Genomic DNA, 26,328 nt, shown 5'->3' with positions numbered 1-26,328 from the left:
TTAAGGTTATTTAGAAGTTGATTATATTGTTATTGACTTTATGGTGACCATCAGAGTTGTAATTACAAAGCTATTACAAAATGTATGTGAAATATTGCACAAAAATGGTGATTTTGAAAATGTATAGATGAAATTTGAAAAACTAATGAGGTTAGTATCTTGATATGAAGGTACTGCATAAGTGACATGAATTTGGTGACCATCAGAGTTGTAATTACAAAGCTATTACAAAATGTATGTGAAATATTGCACAAAAATGGTGATTTTGAAAATGTATAGATGAAATTTGAAAAACGAATGAGGTTAGTATATTGATATGGAGGTACTGCATAAGTGACATTAATTTGGTGACCATCAGAGTTGTAATTACAAAGCTATTACAAAATGTATGTGAAATATTGCACAAAAATGGTGATTTTGAAAATGTATAGATGAAATTTGAAAAACTAATGAGGTTAGTATCTTGATATGGAGGTACTGCATAAGTGACATGAATTTGGTGACCATCAGCGCTTTCAATACGTTTATATTACAACGTTTTTATGAAAGATTCCATGTACATATAGATATGAAAGAATTAAGAGGAAATTTAAAATAACTTTATAGTAAAGTAACATAATATGGATGATTGTGACAAAATGTGCTGCCCATTACAGTTGTAATTAAAAGATGGGTAATAAATAGTGCATTTAATAATTAAATATATAGTATCTAAAATGTAAAAAAAAGGAACGATTGGAGTGACAATATATGAAGGTTAGTTATTTGTGGAAAAAAATACGTTTGAAAGAAATAGTCTGCTGGTTAAAATCAGACAATATTTTTCAACACTACATTTTTGTCAGTGTAAGTAATTTGTAGACGGTCCCTCATCTTTCACGCTATTTTTGCTGTTTACCTGCTCAATTCGGAATATGTATATATTTTTTTTAAATAATTTTTTCTTTTATTTTCTTCATTTCAGTACATCTCAAAAATGTTTAGTGCATATTTGTTATTCATATTAAGAGAATTAATAACCGCTACAGGAAAGCGCTTCAACCACAATACCCAGCATGCTCTTGGCTCTTTCTGACGTCATCAAAACAGGAAGCTGCAGGGCGGTTATTAAACGTGAGAATTGACAGGAAAGTATGAAGTATTTCACTCTGAGTCAGTCTCGTCTATCGTCGCACATGGACGACAACAAATAGTCGGGTTTACCGTAACCTTCCCTCGGTTATTCCGCCTATGATGGAACGAGCCATGGAACAACTCAACCGCCTGACTCGCTCCCTCCGCCGGGCAAGAACCGTGGAACTACCCGAAGGTAGCAAACAACAGAAGCTACAATAAACATCTGAGATTTATCTATTCAATTTATCTAAACATTGTTGGTAGACAAGCTATTGCTCTATTGTCTTCGTCAACGTTTTACAAAAAAAGCTGCATTATTATTATTATCGAAATCACGTAAAAATATGGTCTTTATTTGGTATTTTTATTGGTTTGTGACCCATTTCAAACCACAACAGTGACATGTTTATCCATCTAACATACAGCTAGCATACACAGAGCATTATATTAAAAAACGAAATGTTAGTAAGTCATTTTTATTTGTATAGCGCTTTTCCAGACCAGGGTCACAAAGCGCTTAAACAATCAATATTCAATAAAGTACATACTTTAAAGGTCAAGATAAAACTGATAACAAAACAGGAGTTCAAGAAAATCAAGGAAAAGCCTGAACAAATAGAAATGTTTTAAGATGTAAACAAAGACAATGCAAAGAGACAGATTTTCTACCTCTTTTTTACCCTTTAACAGCTAATTTCTCGTATAATTTCTCCTATAATATAGTTGATCGTCTTTCTTTTGTTGTTCTGATGCATATGACATGGTTATTCCCCCAGTAAGTGTTCCACTTAAGTTAACTTGGCTTTTGTACATGTAATGAAAAATAAAAAAGCCCAATGTATTTTGATCACTGTAACAATGTTTTTTTTTTTATCTATGTTCCTTATCTTTATCTTTAGCCTTAGATTGTATTATCTTGTTCTTTCTCTTTATTTCTCTTTGTTCTTGTTCTTATTTTATTTTTATTTTTATGAATAATTGCTGTTTCGCTGTGTCTAATTGGGAAAAAAAAACTTTTTCAATCAATAAAGTTCTACCTAACTACCTACAATAGCTAAGAACTACTGCTGATCGCACGTAAGCAGCAAAAAACATAATATTAAAAAATATTGTCTAATTTTAACTAGAATAATTATTTTAAACGTATTTCTTTGACAAATAACTAACCTCAATACATTGTCACTCCAATCGTTAGTTCTTAACATTTTAGTGTGTTGTTTCAGTTATTTGAAGTACTTTAATGCAATATTCATTACCCATTTAGTAAGAACTCCTACTAGTTACTACTGTGATGGGCAACACATTTATGTCACTTATAACAATCATCCATATCATGTTACTACACTCATGCCTTTTTTAAACGACCTCTAAATTCTTTCATACGAAGATTAACATGCAAAGTTTCGTATACATTTTTGGAATTACTTCATTATTACAAGTGTGATAACAACTCTGATGGTCACCAAATGTATGTCACTTATGGAGTACCATCATATCACGTTACTACACTCATTACTTTTTTAAAATTTTACTCTAAATTCTTTTATATCAATATTTTTTATCAGATTTTTCATAAAAGTTTTGTAATCACTCCGGGATAACAACACAGATGGGAAACCATATTTACGTCACTTATAAAGATCATTCATATCATGTTAATAATATTTTTTTTGTCAAATTCCCCTCTTTATCATTTCACCCATTTTAAATGAAATATGGAACCCTGTTCAATACATGTTCAATAAATGTAAAAAATGTCTGTATAATAACAATTATGACTAACAACCCATTGCTATATACAAAGAATAGTGGATAACATATACGTTTTCTCTCAATAAATGTAAATAATGGCCGTATATATGGTGATCATCAGATTTGTAATTATAAAGTTATTGCAAAAGTTGTATGTATGAAAACATTGATTTAAAAGACTTTCAAAAGAAATTCAATATTAGTAATATTCTATCAGAATGTCGTCTCGACTCGATTAGTCTCGTCTATCAGAATATATAAAACCTCTGCTCACTATCCAGAATTATGCTGTCTCAAGCCGTTTGATTCCACAAGAATCTCGCTCAAGCTTCTTCTTTTATTCCCCAGACAATGAGACTGCAGTGTACACGCTCGTACCCATGGTGATGGCTGACCAGCACAGGTGAGGCAGTTCTAATGCACTGACTGAGAAAAGTGGTGCTTCGATCGGTTGGCTCGCGATCATAATCGGACGATTTCCGTGAAGAACTCTGCGATCAGCGTTCGCGGACAAATCCCTTTCGTCACAGATGTAGAGGATCTGTGCAGTAGCTAGGGAAGTTGTTTACTGTGTGAGAGTCATTTAAAAATGCAACACATGCAATAAATTTCATCTCAAGGAGCAAGTGTGGTAAAAAGCATCAACACAACCAATTATATTCAACATTTTAAGATCAAATCCCTGGAGTTTTTAAGGCTCACAGTAGAGAGAATGAGTTGAGGACAGCTGGAGCAGAAACGGTTAGATGCCCTCGGTAAAACTTTCCGGTAAAAGTATAAAATGCACAACCTTGGACACATCATAAGTTCGGGTCTTGCAACAGACACCCTCCTCCAGGCAGGTAAAATTAAGTGTTATTTATATTTTCCTTTTGACTGAATAGTGCATTGTGTCTGCTTGAGGTTTCAATTCAATTCAATTTTATTTAAAGTGTCTTATCATAACAAAGTTATCTCAAGACACTATACAGTTGAAATAAGACTAGAGTTGATTAAGGAAAAATAGATCCAGCAATTCAACAAAGAGCAAGAAACAAAACACTGTACAGTGAGCAATGGCGAGGAAAAACTTCCTTTTAGAAGGCAGAAACCTCGAGCGGAACCAGACTCATTGTTGCCGCTTTGACCGGCTGGGAGGAAGGATGGAAGGTTTGTGTTGTTCTTTAAAAAGAAAGTTAAACATGTATTTCTCTTAATTAAGGCGTTTTGTTTTACAGCCAGTCTATGTGATCGGTATTAGTTCGGTATCATCGATCAGCGCTAATGGCTGATCGCTATCGGATGCATCAAACCGACATATATTTATACATAGTTCAGGGAGGCCAAGGTATTAATTGTCGTGTAACATTATGACACAATGTTTTTAATCTGTGTGTTGAAATTATGATGAATTGGACAAAATACTTACTTACCTGATGATTCTGTACATAGTGTTTATTCATAAATGCACCCCTTATCTCGACTTCCAGGTCGGTGTCTGAGTTGCTGCTTAATTCAAAGTTTGATGTGAACTACACCTTTGGACGTGTGAAGAGGAGTCTCTTGCACATTGCTGCAAAGTAAGATTTTTCTTTTCCTCACTGTTTGTCAATTTTTTGTCTTTGTGGTTGTTTAAAAATTAGGTACCTATTGTTCGGTTAAAATTAAAAGTGTTACTTTAGTATTTAATGTTGATTTGTTGCATTTATGTTTCTCTACTTTAGCTGTGGATCAGTGGAGTGTTTGGTTCTGCTACTGAAAAGAGGGACCAACCCCAACTATCAGGACATTTCCGGCTGCACCCCATTGCACCTTGCTGCAAGAAATGGGTACACGCACTGCACACCTCGCCATCTTTTAACTCTTTTATTCTAGTTTCATGTCCATTCATATTGTTAGTCATGTGCTCCAGATGATAGCAGCCAGTCTTTACGTGTATGAATAGTCACCCAGACGTTATTCCAGCCTTATCTGTTGAGCCGAGTGGTCTTTGCATTTTCCATCGGCTGACTTATTTGTTTGAAGATATTCTTCTTATATTTTAAGTATAATGCTAAGCTACTTGGTTACTTTAACATGACATGTACTTGTTACACTTTCACATTAACTAATTCTTGTGGTGTGCTGATGAAGCTTCATGAAACAGTGTCGTTGTTTAGAGGTCAGTAGGTGGCGCCATTAGTTCAAAAACAAAGAAAATAGTGCAGAGACCGCCATCTGAAAATAGTGACACTGCTTCATGAAGCTTCATTAGACCATCACTATTTACACAGAGTGAAGCTTCACAGTTCATGATGATGAAAACATGTAATTCTTGATGCAAATTTACATGTTATATTTTACGTTGTATAGGTCACCAAATGTAGCGTACCTCAGTTCAGAATCAGAATCCTTTATTTGTCCCGCGAGGGGAAATTCGGTTTAAACAGCAATATACAAAAAATAAAAACACCCAGAAATAAAAATAAAATGAAAAAAATCTAAATAGAATAAAATAGAAATCTGCACCATATTATATATACACAACATATTTACAAAAATAACAAGAAGAAAAGTTTGAAGAGACGGAGGCAATCCTCGAGAAAAGTGAATAAACCCAAAAAAGCACTCGGAGCTGCTGTTTAAGGCTGCCGTCCTGTCGGCGCCATCTAGCTAAAGACACATTACTAGTGTATTGACAAAAACAGCTACTAAGAGAATGAAACGCTTTGATTTCCTACAATTCTGTAGATTTTTCAAAGTTTATCGTTAGATTTTGGCATGAGTTACTCGGCTTACTATTTAATTCATGCAATGTAATTGTGCATTTACAACAATAAGACTAGTTTTTAGTATGAATGCGTTCTTGAAGTTCTATTGATATCAATAATCCAGAATTAGTGGGAGTACTCGGTCTACCATTGCCTCTGACAGATACTTTGACTGGGGAACTTGAACAATTTAGAGTAAGTAAGAAAGTAAGTAAGTAATATTTATTTATATAGCGCTTTTCGAGACCAGGGTCACAAAGCGCTTAGACAATCAAAACAATACTCAAAAAAGTACATACTTTAAAGATCAAGATAATACTGAGAACAACACAGGAGTTCGAGAAAATCAAGGAAAAGCCTGAACAAATAGAAACGTCTTAAGATGTTTCTTAAAGGAGTCAGTAGATCCACCAAGCGCAAAGAGAGAGGAAGATCGTTCCAAAGCTTAGGAGCAAAAGCCTGAAAATATTTCTCTCCTCTGGTCCTGAACCGTGTTCAGGAACCATAAGTAGATTCTGATCCACAGACCTCAGAGCCCGAGCTGGGGTGTAAGGCTGGATCAGATCACTGATGGAAGGTCTGACCATGAATAGATCTGAAAGTAAGAACCAGAATTTTAAAGTTGATCCTGAAAGAAACTGGAAGCCAGTGAAGAGTTTTAAGGATCGGAGAAATGTGAGTTCTTCTACTAGAGCGGGTCAGAATTCTGGCTGCAGAGTTCTGAATCAACTGCAGGCGAAACAGATCCTTCTTGTTAAGACATGAAAACAAACTGTTACAATAGTCCAGACGAGAAGAAACAAACACATGGATTACAAGCTCCAGATCATGTTCCGACAACATTTTCCTAAGTTTAGAGATTTTTCTCAGTTGAAGCAGTGTTTTTGTACTCTGACATCTTAAACAATCCTTTTACGTCTTTAATAGTCTAAATATTTGTTGTACCATTGAAAATAATTCAGTGGCATTACTTAAGGGATGCTGAAGATACTGAGATTGTTATATTAATAGGCAGGAGAACAACTAATGTAATCAGACTTAAAACACACTTCAGAGCTGCACGATTGATTAAAGACCATTCTAACGCCTTCCGTGTGATTGATTGTGTCTGTTTCTTTTAGACAAAAGAAGTGTATGGCAAAACTGCTGGAATTTAACGCTGACGTCAACATCTGCAACAATGAGGGACTAACAGCTGTGAGTGGGCTCAGAATGGTATGGACCTTCGTTCTTATTATGTTTTCATCAAACCTTTCTGCAGATCCACTGGCTTGCTGTGAACGGAAGAACGGAGCTTCTTCACGACCTGGTCCAACATGTGTCCGATGTGGATGTGGAGGATGCCATGGGACAGACGGCTCTACACGTCGCCTGTCAGAATGGACATAAAACGGTGAGTTAAGGAAGTGATATGGAGTTGATTTTTATCTGAAGTCTTTCCTTCTTCTGTTAGACGGTGCTGTGTCTTCTTGACAGCGGAGCAGACATCAACCGGCCAAATCTATCCGGAGCTACACCTCTGTATTTTGCTTGCAGGTGACTTGTACTTAAATGATTGTGGTTTATTGATTGATTTTTTGTTATGTATATCAAAAATCAGTCATTGCTGCTCAACCGTTTTCAATATGAGTGTGTGTTAATCTCACACAAACAGCCACGGACAAAGAGATACAGCACTGGTCCTGCTCTCTCGAGGTGCCAAGTACCTTCCTGACAAGAATGGAGTTACTCCCTTGGATCTCTGTGTGCAGGTCAATATCACGACATTATCACTTGCTGTGTCTCAAATCGCATACTTCTCTTAGTACACTAGAAGTTAGTATGCATCAGTTTAGTGTACGTACTAACTAGTAACTAATCCTCCACAGATAGTATGTCTCAAATCAAACTCTGCTGCTACACACTAACAGGAAATGACGCGACAGCTTCTTCTTCTACTACTATTTAACGATGGTTTCAACCAGCGGTTTGAACGCTACCGCCACCTGCTGGCAGCACGTATTGCAAGTTTGGAAAAAAAAATAAAGAAAAAATATGAGAATCGAAATATTAGCGAGATATTTAAGCTGGTATCAGCACCGAAGACGTGTTTATCCTCATACTGCTGCTGAAAATACACCTATACGTATATATATATATATATATATATATATGTATGTATATATATATATATACACATACATGACGTAACTTCCGTTTACAACGTCACTAAGATGGAGTTTTAGTGACAATTTAGTGTGCATGGAGCACTAAATTTCGCATACTAAGAATTGAGACGCACTTACGCACTAAAAATACTAACTTTGAGTATGCAAGTATGCGATTTGAGACACAGCAACTGTGTAACTGTCCATCTAACGCTACCGTCTGCCTACCCTCGGAATTTTAGGGAGGATACGGGGAAACCTGTGAGATCCTCATTCAGCATCATGCCAGGCTCTTTCAGATTCTGATCCAAATGACCCAGAACGATGAGATTAAAGAAAGCATGGTTTGTAGCTCATTTTGAGCTTAAGTCCTCCATTGTGGCTCCCTGTTAACACATCATGCCTTGCACACAGCTCAGGCAGGTTCTAGAGCATGTGTCGCAGCAAAGTGACGTCCATTATCAGAGGACCCTGACCAGTCTAGCAGAGGTTACCACCACCAATGGACACAAGCTGCTCAGGTATGTTTGAAAACATCTATTAGCGCCTGCTTAGTAGTTCTTACATCAAATTTTCTATCACAACAACATCAACATTTAATCAACTGATTAAAGCTGAAGCGTTTGATTTATATAACTAAAGAAATGCACCATCTTGAACGCCTCCGTGTTGACAAGGAACAATATTTATTCATGCTTTCAAAAAAATGTTGCCTTAAAGTAGGATGTTATGCTTTCAATGAAACACAGAAGAAATCCCAAGATTGGGTTTATCGGAAACTGCAATCCAGATGGTTAATTGAAAAAGCTTAAGGGGCCATTCTAGTTGATGTGATAACGGAACAGAGTTATTTCAATTTTTTCTAATATTATTTTTGTATTTTCAAGTTATAATTCTCCATGAGGGTAAAACCCTAAAATTGTAACAGCATTTATACGATGATAGCTGAAATACTGGACATGCCTGGGTAAGTCGGGTGTTTTGGTGAAGAGAAAATATATATATTGTATTGATTATATTAATTATATAAATGACAAAGGATGATATAATACACTATATAATATAATACACAATATACATTTACTACATTTACCAAAACCAAATATGCCAATCAAGAAGGGGGAATCAAAAAGAAAGAGTTTGGGCGGATTATAGACCTTAAAGTTGGAGAACGGCATTATTAAAGGCATAGTAAAGCAGATTAACAGCAAGTCTACTTTATTTTCAAAATCATTCTTGAGATGGCAACACTTTAAATAAAAAAAGGTCAAATGATTCTTAATTTAATAATAAAACATTGTCCAAAAAACAAATATTATCTAAAAGGATTGTTTCCATGCGCAAAGGGAAATATCAGAAAGTGATATATGTAAAAAAACAACAACTTAAACTGCACCTAGCAGCTTGTTGACCTCTGAATGTTTTCTCCCATCAGTTTGTCCAGCAGTTATGAAGCTCAAATGAAGAGTCTCCTGAGAATTGTCCGCATTTTCTGTCATGTATTCCGCTTGGGACCATCCTCGCCCAGCAATGGCAATGACATGGGCTACAATGGCAACAAAACTCCTCGAAACCAGGTCTTCAAGGTTAGATGGACCGTTGAGCTTGTCTTGTCTTGCTGTCTATTGGCTCTTGTTACTGCCTTCTCTCTGTTACAGAATTGCAAATGCCAACATATTTTGTCAGTTCACAGAAAACATAGGGAATTGTTTTTAAAATTGACTACAGAGAGAAAGAGACGTATAGAAGTGTCTACAATTGCAAACAGCTTTTATAGCTTAATAGCTCAACACATGATTGACCAATTATTTTATTGACAAGGTATGTTCATTTATTAACAGACATTTAGTCCAAAGAGGGTAATTGAGAGATTTAACTGGCATGTCCTAAATGTTTATTTTCTAGGCTTCAGAACTAAACTTCAAGCAAGTAGGAGACTTTGTTGTTTGAGTCTGATGAGCTTAATGGCTCGATTCTCCTCTTTAGTAGCGTCGTCCAGATTCCATTTTCTACTTTTATTTTGAAGGAAATATGAATTTTCAGTGTCTGGTTGTTGCTGCACTTTCAGGTTATGTCAATAGTCAAAGCCTTTGGAGGAAGTAGCTCAGAAGCCAAAGCATATATATTATTTTATAGTCTTTTAAACGTCATATCTTTGCCCTCTTTGAAAATGTCTGCATTAAGTTATAGGCGCTATTAAATCCTGTTTCCCTCACTTGTGATTGGTTGTTTTGATAACATTTTATTTGTGTGGTTTACAAAGGAGGAACATGTTGTACTTGGTAGGAAGACAGGCATTGCAGAATGGGAAATATTCACTACACAAAAAACTTCCTCGGTGCTGTGCTAAAATGTGATTTCTGCCTCCAAATCCATGTCTTGACTAAGTAATTGCCATTGACTTGTGGTCTAAAAAGAATCCCCCTCTATTGGTTGCAGATGCAAGTGAAAGAGATGGACGCGGTGATGGCGTTCAAAGCCGAGTGTCCCTGGATAGACTCTGCTGTCTTAGACGTGAGAATTAAAAGTATTTCCTTTCGGGCGGAATGCAACAATCAATATTGCCAATCAACATGTTAACTTGTCTACTTGATCAAATTAATTTTTCTTATCATATAATTGTATATTCGATTAAAAAAATATATTTTTGTCTACGGGTCTATTCTGGGCTTCTGCGAAATCAGGACGAGGCAAAATGGACAACCCTCATCCAACAGTGCATACAAACAAATTACTTTCTCATGTTGAACTATACTTCTGTAAATCCTTGGGTCAGACGTAAATCTCTTGACCGAGAACAACTTCTGTAAGAACCATGAGGAATCTCTCCTGAGAACAAAAGTTCCAGCTCCAGGATGCATATAAAAACCTACTGCCTAAACTGTGCAGGTCATTCATCCCATTCATCATTGTAGGTAAATCTGTATTGACTTTAAAAAATATATTTTACTCGCATTAAAGAGCATAGGCTGATCTTGTTATACAATTTGTATTACTTATTCTGTGGTGCGGACGTGGAATATTTCAACACAAAAATAGAAAAAAAAATTGTGGAACAAGTGTAAGTAAAAAAGAACTTGCTATTAAAGCTTTTTATTTCAATTTAAAAATAGTTTATGGATGAGGGAAAGTTGAATTAAGTTCATATAGACCACTTACTCCCCCTCGTTAGTAAACAAATAAAACCCAGAGGATGGCTTTAACAGCTTTTCCACATTAGCTTAACCATGGATTTAATGGAGACTTTGTCTTTTAAATATGTACTGACCTGCAAATGGGTTTTCACTTGCAGTGCTCATGGAAATCCAGATGCAGTGATCTTAAATTCCATACATTGTATTTTATGTGCGGCATCGTTGAACCTCATTTACCCCCCTTATATTTTAAAACCTAAACCTAAAGAAGGCTCTCAAACTGTAATTGATCCTAAAGAAGCAGTGTCATCCTTATCTTTAAGTATATTATTTGTGACAGCACTATTTTCAGTGATATAGAAAGTATTCTTCAATCATTTCAGTTTTGCAACAGCATCCAAGAAAAGTGTTTACTCCACTTCTTTTAAATGTTAGTAATGTGTATTATGGAACCAGAAACGCACAATGTTTTAAATGTAAAGCTGCACTTTTATTATTTATGTTATTCATATTTGATCATATAAATATTTGTCCATGTTGCCCATCCTGATTGAAATCTTTCCATCTTATTTGGAGCTTTTGTGCTTTTCTGATTAATACCTTGACCTTATGCTGCATTTTGGTTTCTCTATTCTTTTCTTGCACAGCCCTTTCCTATCATCTTCTTTGTAAACTAGACATGCAAACCACTAATAATGACCTGAAGCAAATATTAATCATTATTCTGCAGAGAAATGGTGTAGTAGCTTCACAACGAGGAAATCACAACTATTTTCCGGCTTGATGCGACACTTGAAAGTGGATCCTTTTTGTGTTGGGTTTCATTGTTCCTTGCTTGCATGGGTTTATTTGTGGCTTGTCTTCCATTCGAATCAGTGTCTCCGATTGATCATTTGTTGGTGTGCGGGCAAGTACTTGTTTTTCTAACATCTCTCTGGGCTCTTCTAGGATTAATGGACTAATTCTCATCCAATAAATCTAGATACTGTTTTCTTAAAACAGGCTCCTGCCATAGTTTGCTGTGGCGATCTCCCTCAAGTCTGCATCGTAGTCCTCAACCTTTTGTTGCTCCATTGACCGATATTAATGTCAGACAAAATTTCCACAGAGCGGCCTTTAGGTCCCTAACCTGTTTTTGCTCCGCGGACCAGTTCGACGTTAACAACATCGTCACAGGCAAACCAGCAGGGTTTCTCTGCAACAAGATGGTCCCACATAGAGTTTGGTTGGCTCGCTTTTAGATAGTTAACAGGTTCAATGTTTTGTAATTTGACCATAATAATCATCTTAATTGGTCGTCAGTCACATGCTAGTAGTACTTTACCAAACCTTTTTGTTCCAATATATGTAAAAAAGGCCTTTTTTTTTACTGATTTTTGTAGTTAGATGATTTATGAGTGATAGTGGCTGACCTATGTATCCAAATTGATCACTTTTTGGATTCGGAGAACATTCATTTAACAATTGAATTTGAGAATCAGTGGCAATTGTGTAAGCGAGTCAAAGCAACAGACTGCTTTGACACATTTCCGGACCACTGACCTGAATGACTAATGAAACCCATGCTTTAATTTCCATCATCACCCCAACTCTGGTTTTGTTGTTTGCAGCCGCTTGAATTGCTTTGGCACTCGCTGGACGAGTGGCTGGTGCTGATCTCCACAGAGTTGAACAGGAACACGAAGAACCCGTCTTCCTCGTCCTCCAACAGTGAAATCGCCTCGCTCCTCCTCAAACAAATAGAGGTGGAGAACGCTGGATCTCCGAAAAAACTCCCCCCCTCGCTCGATCATCAGCTTGTCCTGGAGAACGAGGTGTATGCAGATGGAGAGGATGTGATCTCCATGACTGCCAACCGCCTCAGTGCTGTGATACAAGCCTTCTACATGTGCTGCTCCTGCCAGATGCCACAGGGGTGTGTATGACACTGTCTGCTTCAATAGACGTGTAACAATATGTCAAATGTTTTCGAATAGATGGATGGATGGATGGATGGATGGATAGACGTGTACACACTCAAGTTTTCTTTGAAAATCCATCTACCTTATTTCGTAACCATTTTACTCCACTTTGATTAAGTCTAGATGCTCTTTTTCTGACTCCAGGATGACATCGCCACGATTCATTGAGTTTGTCTGCAAGCACGACGGTGTGCTTAAATGTTTCGTAACCAGGTAAGTAATCTTCCCTCAATCGTCAGAGCTTTTAAACAGCTTCCTCCATTTTCCAGACTCTTGTTATTTATATTGTCTTTTTTAAAATAGGAATCCAAAGATCATCTTCAATCATTTCCACTTCCTGCTGGAGTGTCCTGAGCTGATGTCGCGCTTTATGCATATCATAAAAGGCCAGGTGAGAGAGGTGTTTATTGTTTGTGCGATCAAAGGTTTTGAAGCTGAACATGATCATTGATATTGATTAGAAAAAAAACAATGGCCATGTTATTTTCCAGGCAGAAGATATTTTTTATTTAATTGGTAATAATCTTCATTTTCACACAATTAAAGATTACAAATGTCTTTCATTATGGGATGCCCTAAAAACATTTTTTTTGTGTGAGAAAAAGAAACCTGAAAAACAGTTTAAACATCTGATTAGCTAACTATGTTCATGCAAGTGGGAATATTGATCGTTATCTGAAGGACAATAGAAGAAGACACTTAGGAAGTTCACAAAAAAAGAAAAATGAATCATATATACTTACTTACTTACTATTATTTAAGGATTTATATAAGGACACAAATATGCCTTAACATCTATTACTTAATTACATTTATATCTGTTTTTTAAATGATTCAAATGTGTTCAAAATGCTTTAAAAAACACTGGGTTGAAATCCGGTAAGGAAAATTAAAATGTGATTTGAAAACCGTATCTGAGTACATACACGTATACAAGTTAAAAATGTATATAGAAACCATAACAGTAATACTGATAATACACACCATTAAACACTTTTAAAACCCATGCTTTAAAACATCAGGAGTTTTTCCGTACATTGAAAACCATGAATATTGAATGGTTTTGTACAAATTGTGTTCATTTCGCCAGGCCTTCCGGTATATTTTTCTCAATCTAACTGCGAACTTTTTCATATCAAACACCACATATGCATTAGGTCCTCATTTTATATTTCTATTCATAATATATTTGAGCCTGGTTACCCATCGATCATTGCTCAACCGGCCTGCTTTAAGTATAGAATGAAACTTAGTGAAAATGATTTCACATCTTTACTTTAAATTAGGTGCGTTCCAAAAAGTCGTTTCTCTCTCTTCCACACTCATTCTTTACTCTACTTTCAAGCTCGGAGAACCAATGGATGCAAATGAGGAACATCCTCATCTCAGTATTTCAGATTAGAGTTTCAACAGTCAAGGCTATTTGAAGCTTGCAATTGAGGATTTGGCAATCCATGGATAGAGTTTAAGCGTAAGAGGGATGTGTTTTTTTTCCACTTCAGCCCTTCAAGGATCGCTGTGAATGGTTCTATGAGCATCTGCTTGCTAGTCAACCAGACTCGGGTATGGTTCATCGGCCCATCAACGAGAACGACATCCTTCTCGTTCACAGAGGTACACATGCATTTTAGACGGTGTAAACAAGTGCACAAGTCACGAGTCAAGCATAGTAGAAGTTACTTTATAAACCTACTTATTGAGTCATTTATTAGTACAGAAAAATATTTTATATGGTTTGGTTTTGTTTTATGGAAATATTTGGATTTTGGTTAATTTAAAATTTGTGGTTATTTAATTGCCTTTTTATTTGTTCAGGCTTTTCCTTGATTTTCTGGAACTCCAGTTTTATCTTGACCTATATACTTTATTGAGTATTGTTTTGATTGTTTAAGCGCTTTGTGACCCTGGTCTAGAAAAGCGCTATACAAATAAAAATTGCTTACTTACTTATTTACAGACAGTAAAGACCCATCAAACTGGAGGAACTACCTTTTCATCTACCATAATTTTTTTTTGGTTTATATTTGGGGCCCGGGGCTACAAACATTATCTTATGTAAATCGCTTATATCCCTCTAGATCCTTCTCCTCTGCTTAATTTCTTCCTTTCACTTGACCAGACTCGATCTTTAGGAGCAGCTGTGAGGTGGTTTCCAAATCAACTAATGAGAAACTCAAGCAAGGCATTGCTGTCCGCTTCCATGGAGAAGAAGGCATGGTGGGTCCTGATCATCCGTCTTCTATCTAAATCTAATTCTAACTAAGTCTTTTGTGGTAAATTGATGTATGGTTTCATGTTTCAGGGTCAGGGAGTCGTTCGAGAGTGGTTTGATATCCTCTCCAACGAAATCATCAACCCGGACTACGCTCTATTCACTCAGTCGGCTGATGGTACTGTTTGTTGATAAAACATTAATCTGATTTGCTTGAAGCGTTCGGATAATTATTTTTTCCTTGCATGTTTATCCTAAGGTACCACCTTCCAGCCCAACAGCAACTCCTCTGTGAACCCAGACCATCTGAATTACTTCCGTTTTGCTGGTCAGATCCTGGGTCTGGCCCTGTACCATCGACAGTTGGTCAACATCTATTTCACCCGTTCTTTCTACAAGCACATACTAGGTAAGATATGTACAGTAAAATCACACAATACAATAAAAGCCAGGAGGTCGAGGGTAAAATCAGCAAATATAACAAAGAGATAGCAGCAGGTGAGAGGGTTATGAGAGACATGCAGTGCGGAACAGGTTAGTTCCGAGTTCGGATTTGAAGAGGGAGAGAGTCACAGTTGTGGAGGTCTGGTGGGAGAGAGTTCCAAAGTTTGGGAGCAGAGCGACTGTTGGCTCTGCTACCCACAGTGCTGAGGAGGGCAGATGGCACAGAGAGGTGGATTGAGGCAGTCGGGGCAATGATAGATAAGAGGTCAGACAAGTGGCAGGATTTTGGATGGACTTGAAGGTGTACGGGAGAAGTTTGTAGATGATTCGTTGGTTGATGGGGAGCCAGTGAAGCTGCTGGAGGATGGGGGTGATATGGTGGGATTTGTTTTTTTTTAGTGATGATTCGGGCGTTAAAGTTTTTGACTAGTTGGAGTTTGTGGAGGGACTTTTGAGGGAGAAGTGGAGGGAGTTACAGTAGTTGGAGGCTGGAGGGAGTGGACAAGGATAGTGTGGGGGGTGAGGAAGAGGGCGTGGTCTGTTGATGTTTTTGAGGTTAAAATATGCAGACCGGGTGATATTGTTTATGTGGGGTTGAAATGAAAGTGTTCTGTCCAGGATGACACCCGGACTCTTGACCTGAGGGCAGGGGGGAAACTGAGGAGCTGTCAATAGTCAGGGAGAAATTGTCGAGGGTGGATTTGGTGCCAATGAAGAGGTTTTTCCTGTTTTATCTGAATTTAGTTTGAGGTGAACCATGATTTGATCTTGTGTAGACATGAAGTGAGGCGAGAGGGGCGGAAGTGCAATCCACGAAGCAGTGGAAAATTGATGTTAAATTGGTGGAGAATGTGTCCAAGAGGAAGGAGGTTGGTGATAAAGAGGAGGGATCCTAGGACAGAGCATGCACTTGGTAGCAGCTATAAATTAGAACTAAAACATGAGAACATTAAAAACTAACTTTGAAGCATGACTAAATATTTGCTTTAAGTAACTGTTGTTTTAAAAACACATTGGATAGAATAGAAAATGGCTTCAAGTCTAGTGCTTGTTTATTGTTGTATCTTGCTTTCAAAAAAGAAAAATGTACTCACTTGCGCTTTTGGTTGTCATGTAAAAACAGTTTTTGCCTCATCAACTCAAAATGTGATGTCATTTGGTATCTTCTGTGCATCTGTGCATGACAGGTATCCCAGTGAACTACCAGGATGTGTCCTCCATTGATCCGGAGTATGGCAAAAACCTGCAGTGGATCCTGGACAATGACATCAGTGAACTGGGTCTGGAGCTTACTTTTTCCGTGGAGACCGATGTGTTCGGGGCCATGGCGGAAGTGCCACTCAAGCCTGGGGGGGCCGAAACCCTGGTCACCCAGGACAACAAAGTAAGAGTCTTCAGTCAGTCAAAGTAACACATGGTTCCAAAGCAGCCGTTTACGTGGCCTGTTACTGTGGCTGATTTATGGAATTACAATGTCACACGGTGTGAACACATATCATCACATAAGGCAGTTTGATTTGGCTCTTGCTGTGGGTCCACTCCGATGTTCTCATGTGAGATGAACAAGCCTCTTCAGGAATGGGCATGATGGTCCCATGACTACCGGGCACTCGGCATCCTGGTGCCTCATTGTGACCAAAATCTGCTTGTTTTCCTGGATATTTTGCATTAAGACAGGACTTCGGGTTAAGTTGGTAAAATATCGAAAGATTCAAGCTTTAAGAAATTAAAAAAGTTTTATAAACACAAATACGAACCAGGTCATAGATATGTGAACTATTTAGGTTTATTTGAGTTTGTTTGTAGTGGAAGCTATCAGTCTTTCAGTTCCTGCCTGATGTCTTACTTCATTGAAACACATTGCAACTGCAGTGCTTATGCGCAGTATTTTGTCTGATGACGAAGCAGTGTCGGCTAAAAACAAGTTAACTTGTTTTATTTTTATAATATAGTTATTACAGCAGGCATTATAGAGGTATTAGGATGTTTTTAAGTGTCTCTTTTTGGACAAAAATGAAGGCGACCACAACTGAGCATCAGTTGCTACATTAAAATGTACATTTTTGCCTATAACTCTAAAAAAGGAACTGATTCATAAAGTAATCCCAACCCTTGGTCGACATGAGGGTGAGTAGAAAATGAGTGAAGTTTGAAATTTGTGAGATTCCGAGTAGCTCACAAGTAAAAGGAACATTTGTTTGGTTTATAGTTAAAACCCTTTAATTAACATTTTATTTTGTGACATACTAACTATGGCAAATGTGTCGTATGATGGATGCCTTCAAACATCACTTTTGAATAGTAAGTAAACCATATATTTACACAAAAGAATGAAACATTGTCATCGACTAGTTTCAAATGTTCTATTACTTGTTCAAATGGGAGTCAGTCCCTTGACCTTCTGGGTGGCTGGGATTCAGTTTGAAAAACTAGAAAAGCAGTTGTCTCGCGGTGTACATGAGCTGCGCTGTGTTCCGATCAAGTGACTTGTTTACGCTGCTCGATGTGAAACGAGTGACCACCAGAGAAACAAATGTTGTAGTGAGAATGGATGATGGACGTCACATGACCAATGTTATAGGCACCTTGACACACTGGATGAATTGATGTGCTGTTGCTGTATCTGCCTTGCAGAATGGTTTCAAGAAAGCCGATCGTGTAAACTCATTTAAAACTACATTTTAATATTATTCTTAATATTTTCTAACGGGTTTCTACTTGTGAATGTTCAGTAAGCTCTCTTATCTGGGTTTAGTAGTCATGAAACGATTGACCAATGATGATTAACAAAATCAGCTCTTTCTGGTAATGGTTACAATATTAACTTTTCAACAAAGTACTGCTTTGAGCAATTAAAAGTTCTGGGGTGTCCATCTTGAGGTTGCTCACCCATCACTGTTCTTCCACTGAGACCATTGATCCTGCTACTGCTCCTCATTAGAAAGTGTAATACCGGCGACTTCCTGGAGATGGCATTCTTTACCAGTGAGTGGAGCCAGAAGAAAGGAACTGCATTTTCTTTTAATCACTATTTTTCCACCTTGAACGTGTCTCTGTTCAGGCCGAGTATGTCCAGCTGGTCACCGAGCTGAGGATGACACGTGCCATCCAACCTCAGATCAACGCCTTCCTGCAGGGCTTCCATACCTTCATCCTACCGTCACTTATTCAGCTTTTCGACGAGTACGAGCTGGTGAGACGATCCGCCTCCTGACCAATCATACGCCCTTTGTCACGTTCCCCGTCCTCCTCGCCGCTTGTTTGCAACTGATGTAGGGATTGATTTAGCGTGTCTGGCAAGGGGAACCCAGGGTCACCTTGAGACCCCTCCTAGCTAATAAAGACTATCAACTGTCTTCTCCTTTCATTCCTGTGTTTGTTGTTCGATGTTGTGTCCTCTCGTATGGATCGATGGCGAAGTGTGGTGATTGAACATCCCTCATCCATGCAGCCAGTTGCTTCACTGACAATTCAGACTTTTTTAACCTCCAAAGCCTGATGGTTTCAGGGTGTTTAGTGTACAGATCAATGTCCTTGGACTTAAGTAAAAGGACCATTCATTCATTCCTCGTTCATTCCTCGGGCTATTAGATTGTACAATTCTGAGTTTGGGGGCAGGAGTGGAGTAAAAGTATCATGATGTTCTGTTATATGTTAATCTATGTATGTCTGTTATTTTTCTTTGATCTATGTTCTTTATCTTTAGACTTAGATTGTATCATCTTGTTCTTTCTCTTTATTTCTCTTTGTTCTTGTTCTTATTTTATTTTTACTTATTTTTTTATGAGTAATTGCTGTATTGCTGTGTCTAATTGGAAAAAACTATTTCCCGAAGAAGACCTCCTGAGGGATCAATTAAGTTCTTCCTAACCCAACCTAACCAAAATAGTTGCTATTTAGTGACCAAACAAGTCATAAACTTGTTTGAACAATATGTTATTATTTTTTAAATAATTACCTAATATCAAAAAATGTGTCCCAGCGGTGGGGAAAAAAAAGTAATTACTACAGAAATATAACTGATGTTTTCTTGAACACTTGCTCTGGATTCGTCATGTAGTTTATGTATGTTTGCAGGAACTCCTACTGTCTGGGATGCCAGAGATCGATGTTGAAGACTGGTGGAGGAACACAGAGTACACCAGTGGCTACGATTCCCAGGAACCAGTTGTTCAGGTAGATTCCTCTTCCAGCCTTCAGTGTCAAGAAACAGTTTACTGTTCCTCTCACCCCTTGACATCTTGTTAACGGTTAACAAAACATTCCTCTTTTTAATTTATTGTTAATGATAAAGAAAGTGTGATGGGCCTTGATAAGCACGAGCGTTGATCTTTCATTGTTTTTTCTTTTGTAATACTTTTAATCATTGTCTTATTGTAAGTAAGTAAGTAAGTAAGTAAGTAATATATATTTATATAGCGCTTTTCGAGACCAGGGTCAAGTGACCAAGTCTATACCTCTTCGGTAAAATAAAAATGACAATATTTTAAACTCAGAGTACATGGACGTGTTGAACTATAACCCTGATACTGCTACATAAACATTTTTTTATGCTATTACAATATACTTAATGTCTTTTTTTTCTTGATGGCTGCAGTGGTTCTGGGAGGTGGTACGAAGTCTGACCCAGGAAGAACGAGTCCTGTTGCTTCAGTTTGTCACTGGGAGGTTTGTTTCTCCATATGTTCTTCAAACTGGAAATGACTGCCTGCATTTTTTTAGTTTACGAATTTAGGATCAAGGTTTTGGTAAATTCTACTTGTAAGTCTGTTCAATTTTATTCTATTACATATTTTTTTTACCTTTTTGGTTGTACTTTTAACAATTCTAAAGCACAAATCTTGAAATAATTTAAAAGATACAATAAACTCATCCATGCATGTCAAGTAGTTTCCATTCTGAATTGTGAGGCCAGCAGTGACATCACAGAGCATTTGAAGAAAGCGACTAAAGGATTTCCTCATCCAAACTACTGTTTAAAAAACAACAACTCATCGGCTTCTTTTTCAAGTGATCAGTTGGGATTTAACTCCAAGTTTGTTGATTGTTCTGGATATTTTATGTTCCCGTCAGAGAACATAAGTCATCAGCTGACTTTGAGAAGTTTAATCCTGTGCTACACGCAGTTTAATAATGTTATGATTAACAAGATTCTTTTTATTTTAGTAATAAATCAAATAAAGAACAAAGCATAAGATCTACATCAAATTTATGTCACACAATTATTATAAGAATGAGTCGTCAAGTACAGAGAATAATGCAAATAAACGGCTTAAATAACTTATTAAACTTATCATACTAAGCACTTAACTTTAATAGAGCACGAAACAAGGACAACAACACGATGTAGTGAACGTACAATAACATAAAGGAACGTACAACTCACAACATCTCTGAGTTTGTTTGGCGAATGTTATGGTTAAAAGTAAACTATGAGCTTCTTTTATATATTCTCCTGTGCCTCGGCTTTTAACGTTCGTAACTTCTATAGTTGCTCAGTAAAACTTGGGAGAATTCTTAACAGGAGTCTAATTAAATCTCTCTTTAAAAGCCAAAAATACTCTTTTAAAATGTACATTAAAGCCACTATGTTCAGTTTGTGATATCTATTAGTTAATCTTGTTGAATAATAGTCCAAAATGTAGTTTCTCTAAATGCTGCCATGATGTTTTGCTTAATCCCTTTGATTAGCCGTGAGTGAAGCGTCACTCCACTAATAAAACATACTGTAAGTCTGGCGACAGAAATCGATAATAAAATGCGTCCGTCGACTATTTTCATCGTTGATATTTGGTGTCAGCGTTGATGAATTGTCGCGGACTTATAAAACATACAGTTGGAAATTACAAATGGTGAAGCATAGCAGTTGTTCAAGAAATACCACAGTAAAAGTGTTATTTTAGCATGCCAAATTTAAAAAAGAAAACTTTTCTTTTGTTTTATCTTATGGAATCATTGCACTGTATAATTATTTTATCTCGTTCGATTTTGTTGAGAACATGAGTTTAATTGTCCATCACTCTTCCCTCTCTCTTTAGCTCCAGAGTTCCCCACGGGGGCTTTGCTTACCTGATGGGCGGCAGTGGTTTGCAAAAGTTCACCATCGCTGCAGTACCGTACATGGCAAACATGCTGCCTACTGCGAGTACCTGGTAAGCATTTTATTTCATACAACGCAATATTAAAACATTTACTTCAACTTTATGTAAAATGATCAAACATTGTCTACAATTGAAGTTGTATAGATGTGATATCCATATCCTTGAGAGTTAAACTGGAGAAAGAGGTGTAGAGATAGGATTGGTCCAGCATTAGTGGACAAAAAAAAAAGCCTTGTGTCGTGAGCCTTCACTAGCTTCCTGAAGGGTTTGCATGTGCATCCAACAGAGCGAGCGTGTAGAACAACTGCTCCTCTGCTTCAGATAAGCCATTTGAGTTTAGTCAGGGAGCCTTCAGAATGCCTACCTGGCAGGTCCAACTCTGCTCTGTTGGAACAGTTGCAAGCTGGAAAGATTAGGGTTGAATGTGTGTATTTTCAGAGGTATTGGAGGTTTCCTGGGAAAGGGATGTTTGCACCTCTTTACTTCACTCCTGAGTGAGAACAAATACAATTTAATTAATAGATAAAGACTGTAGTTCATATTGAAGGTGCTTAATATGTTTGTAAAACTATACATTTCAAAACTGTGTTTAATAGAGCAATTGCCCACTAGTTTTAATTACTGTATTTTCCGGACTATAAGTGGCTCCGGAGTTCAAGTCGCACCAGCCATAAAATGCATAATAAAGAAGGAAAAAACATATATAAGTCGCACTGGAGTATAAGTCGCATTTTTGGGGGAAATTGATTTGATAAAATCCAACACCAAGAACAGACATGTGATCTTGAAAGACAAGTTAAAATAAAACTAGAGGCAACAACAGAATAATTGTACGTTACGTTACATGAAGTGAGAACCTGGTATGTTAACATAACATATGAAGAGTTATTCAGAGAACTATAGCATAAATAACTAACAAGTTTACCAAACCATCCGTGTAACTCCAAATAACTCTTCATCCTCGTGTCACTTTTAAACAACTAACTAACTCCGGAGGTAGAAGATGCTTCCTCTTCTACGTGGAAATGATCAACACAGGCCTAGAGCGCCCTCTGGTGGTTTAGTGTGAGAATAACATGTGAAATGATATACCGCTAATAATGTGTTAATAATTTCACACATAAGTCGCTCCAGAGTATAAGTCGCACCCCCGGACAAACTATGAAATAAACTGCCACTTATAGTCCGGAAAATACGGTAATGGATAAAGACTGTAGTGCATATTTAAGGTGCTTAATATGTTTGTAAAACTATACATTTCAAAACTGTTTAATATAGCAATTGCCCACTAGTTTTGATTACTCCTTCCTTAAAGCATTCCCATGATGCCACAATGTTATTTGAGGAAAAGTGAAACGGAAGCTTTTACTCAAAACACAAATGTTCTGTTTTTAGTATGAGGTAGAAAAACAGCATTTGACGACTGCAATTCTTTTTTTTTTTAAATTATGACTTTCAGTTCAATCCCGTGGTGCAGAGTGGACGCCACTATCAAACTGAATGATTCACACATTTTTCAGAACACACCTCCGTTTCTTCGTTCATAGTAACATCATGAACGACACGAGTCCTTGAACGAAGTTACAGCTTCAGGACAACAGAAGATAACCTTAAACATTCCTCTCAAAAATAAATCTGGGGTCACTTGTCAACATCTCAGTAAAGGGTTTCTTGTATTAAAAATAAAATACTGAACCAAAGTGGTGAAATACATGGAATGCCAAAAGCACTATTATTGTCAGCGCAATGTCATAGTTATTGATGTTCCGACTTAAATGGTTATTATCAAGAAAAACATTAAAAAAGTCTAGTTCAGTAACTTTTGTTCTCATCATTAGATCTGTCAAAACAAAAGGAATCTTTAGTCGACCCAGTCAATACAATCAACAATATATAAAAAGAAAACAATGGTGTTCTGATATTTGTTTCACATAATTTGATATTAAAGTCACAGAAGTTAGAAAGTCTGATTTACTTCATCAATTCCAACAGATCAAAACAGTTAATCGTTCCTGTCAGATGTTGTCAGATGTCTTCAGCTTGTGTTCAAACAAATGTACACCTTGTGGTTCTACTTCATATTGGTGCGAAGCCCTCTAACCAATAGCGAAGAGGGCTTCGCACCAATTCGTAGAACCTGAGATTATGATTGATAACTTAGGGGTTTTCTGTTTTGTTTTTTTTGTAATCGCCTCAGAGTTCTGATCAAACAGCATTCATCTCTTTGCAGTATCAACATGCTGAAACTTCCAGAGTATCCCAGCCGAGAGGTCTTGAGAGACCGTCTCCAGGTGGCGCTTCACTGTGGTAGCTATGGCTACACTATGGCGTGACCGAGACCTGGGTATCCTGGAGCCGACGTCTCTCCTGCTTATGTCCGAGGAACACGAGGGAAATCCAAAAGACTGCTGAGAAGCTGCCACAGCGTATCAAGATTTTTTTTTATCATATCATATGTATATATGTTTTCGACAGGACTTTTTTTTACAATGATTTTCCTGTTTATATTATCCATTGGAAATATAAGGGAGGACAGTTGAGGTATTTGCGTTTGTAATCTTGGCAAATAGATCAGTTTATTCAGTGTTTGCCTGCCAAAGTACCTGATGCAACCAAACACTCACAGCAGGCTCTTCGCTTACCGTTTTACGAAAGACACAGTTCTTAAGTCAAAACAGTCTTTTCAGCTTTTTCTCAATGAGGTTCTACAATGTGTCTGCTGACATGAATTACAATCAAAACATTCCCCTAAAAAAACTGAGAGAAGATTACAAATGTTTTCCTTCTCACCTACATTGTGTTCTTGCTCACTCCTAGCTTTGTGACGATGTTTGGTCCCTTGAATAGTGGGACAGTGTGGACATCAAACGTTGAAGCTGCACTTTGACAGTAATGTTATTTTAGTGTGTTCATGAAATCTTTTCCAGGACTGTCGTAACAGCGAGCAAATGATACGCCGCTTCAAAACGCGTCTTAAACCGACCAAGTGCTTGAAAATAATCAAATGAAAAATCGGGGTCCATATGAAAGTGTGAAACCGTTATCTGGAGGATTGGCACGATAATCCTCGGAACTGGAACCTAATCTGGTGAAGGGTGTTTAGTTTTCCCAGCTCACACTAGTATTGCAGTGAGTGCACACTGTTGTCTAATCCTGTATCTACAGTAGGACGGTACATGGTCCTGGACGTGATGCGGGTGTAGGTCTAGCCTTGTTTGGATTATTGGAAAATCTACTTAGGACTTCTGTCTTTTATCTTTTTAAAGATCGCTGGAGTGAATTAATGCTCTGATTGTAACAAACAAAATCATTCACTAGCTCAGTCCTCCTGTCTGACTCTGGAGGAATTTGCCAATGTTTCAGTTAAAAGCGATTTAATGTCTGCAAAGAGTTTTCATTCATTCATTCATCCATTCATTTTTTCTGTCGCTTATTCCTCAATGGGGTTTGCAGGCCATCCAGACTTCCCAATTAACCTCTGTATGTTATTGAACTGTGGCCGGTCACGTCGAGTAATAAACCCACGCATCACGGGGAGAACATCAGAAACTCCACACAGAAAGGTCACAAGTTGCATCTCCTCCAATCAAGTCACTTTTCCATATCTTGCATTTAATGCACTTTATCGTCAGCAACTCCGACTTGAGTTTATTTTTTTTGCAATACTAACGACTAATTACCTTTTTTGTCTTTTGTATTCCCTATTTTAAGTTTTCGGGGTTTTAAGTTTTCCATCATGAACGAGAAATCCTCACTTGTGTTCGAGTAAAGCAGTACAATCATATTTATTTTAAAGATGTTTTTGAAAAGAATGATAAAGTGAACCTTAACTAGGCCCAGTGTGTTCGTCCTCATCACTCGTGCCTCACCAGACCTTTAACTACTTTAAAATACTGTAACTTCATTGGTGCCGTGATCGTCACACAGCACAATGGACTGAAAACAAAATGTGTTTTAATAATCAGACCTTTTTTACATTATATGCTGTGACCCCCCACCCCCCCCCCCCCCCCCCACCCCCCCCACACACACACACACACACACTTTTCCTGTTGTGCAACCTGTAGAAAACAGTATAAGTAAAGGGTAAGATATTGTGTAATTATTGACTGAATCCTTATATCCATGCCTTTGGTTCAACTTTATGCAATAAAAGGAATCAACCTGTATTTTTGTCATTTTTTAACCTTTTTTTATTTCAGCAAAATGTTGTCAGTATTAACCCTGGTCATGATGTTTGTGTCGTGAAGGAACTCCAGACACACGAGAGATTGACGTTGAAATTTTAAACGCAACAATATGTAACATGTTGACATCATTTATTATTTGGTTTTTATTTTCTGTAATGAATGGTTTCTTTACTATGTGAAGTAAAACTCTAGCTATTGTTTTTTACAATGCTTTTATTTTATGAGACTCTTTCAAGTTACCAGGAAATAACACGAGTTAATAAACCTAACATCAGCCTCTCTTTTCACTCTCCTGAGTTGTATTCTGGTTCCTGCGTTTGTTTTCCATCCATTAAGGGGGAGGGCTGGTGATTCCTGGACTCTTTCCAGTCAGAGTTTTGGATCAGCTTTAAAAAGATACTTCATGTTCTTCTCTGGTTCTACGTCCTCTAAAACCGAGATACAAGCAGGGAAAAGCATGTGAGCAGCAGAGAGTGTCTGTAACGAACCGGTGTTGGAACTGTTTCTTCTACAGGGTCTCTGAAATGAACTTGGGGATAAGC

The 26,328-nt window shown here is 37.4% G+C and overlaps 1 protein-coding gene across 2 annotated transcripts; it reads left to right on the top strand.

Annotated features, from left to right (window-relative positions):
- Positions 1-1,098: 1,098 nt before the first annotated feature.
- On the top strand, positions 1,099-25,765 carry hace1 (HECT domain and ankyrin repeat containing E3 ubiquitin protein ligase 1). 2 transcript variants are annotated; one of them, XM_087805242.1, is made up of 25 exons: positions 1,099-1,309; positions 3,217-3,271; positions 4,338-4,427; positions 4,572-4,676; positions 6,719-6,794; positions 6,859-6,990; positions 7,051-7,133; positions 7,252-7,348; positions 7,987-8,088; positions 8,159-8,265; positions 9,180-9,330; positions 10,184-10,258; positions 12,489-12,793; positions 12,984-13,052; positions 13,143-13,230; positions 14,342-14,453; positions 14,959-15,056; positions 15,142-15,229; positions 15,311-15,460; positions 16,683-16,879; positions 18,557-18,688; positions 19,573-19,671; positions 20,093-20,163; positions 21,534-21,647; positions 23,827-25,765. In XM_087805242.1, the coding sequence occupies exons 1-25, from the start codon at positions 1,231-1,233 to the stop codon at positions 23,927-23,929; spliced, it is 2,778 nt and encodes a 925-aa protein (XP_087661368.1). In that variant the 5' UTR covers positions 1,099-1,230; the 3' UTR covers positions 23,930-25,765. The 2 variants fall into 2 exon arrangements, with proteins under 2 accessions (XP_087661368.1, XP_087661369.1); XM_087805243.1 differs by lacking the exon at positions 10,184-10,258.
- The last annotated feature ends 563 nt before the right edge of the window (positions 25,766-26,328 follow it).

This window comes from Callionymus lyra, chromosome 13, assembly GCF_982586985.1.
Source record: "Callionymus lyra chromosome 13, fCalLyr1.hap1.1, whole genome shotgun sequence".
NCBI lineage: Eukaryota > Metazoa > Chordata > Actinopteri > Syngnathiformes > Callionymidae > Callionymus > Callionymus lyra.
Note: the sequence above shows the minus strand (reverse complement) of the source record. Positions and strands in the feature narration are given on the sequence as shown.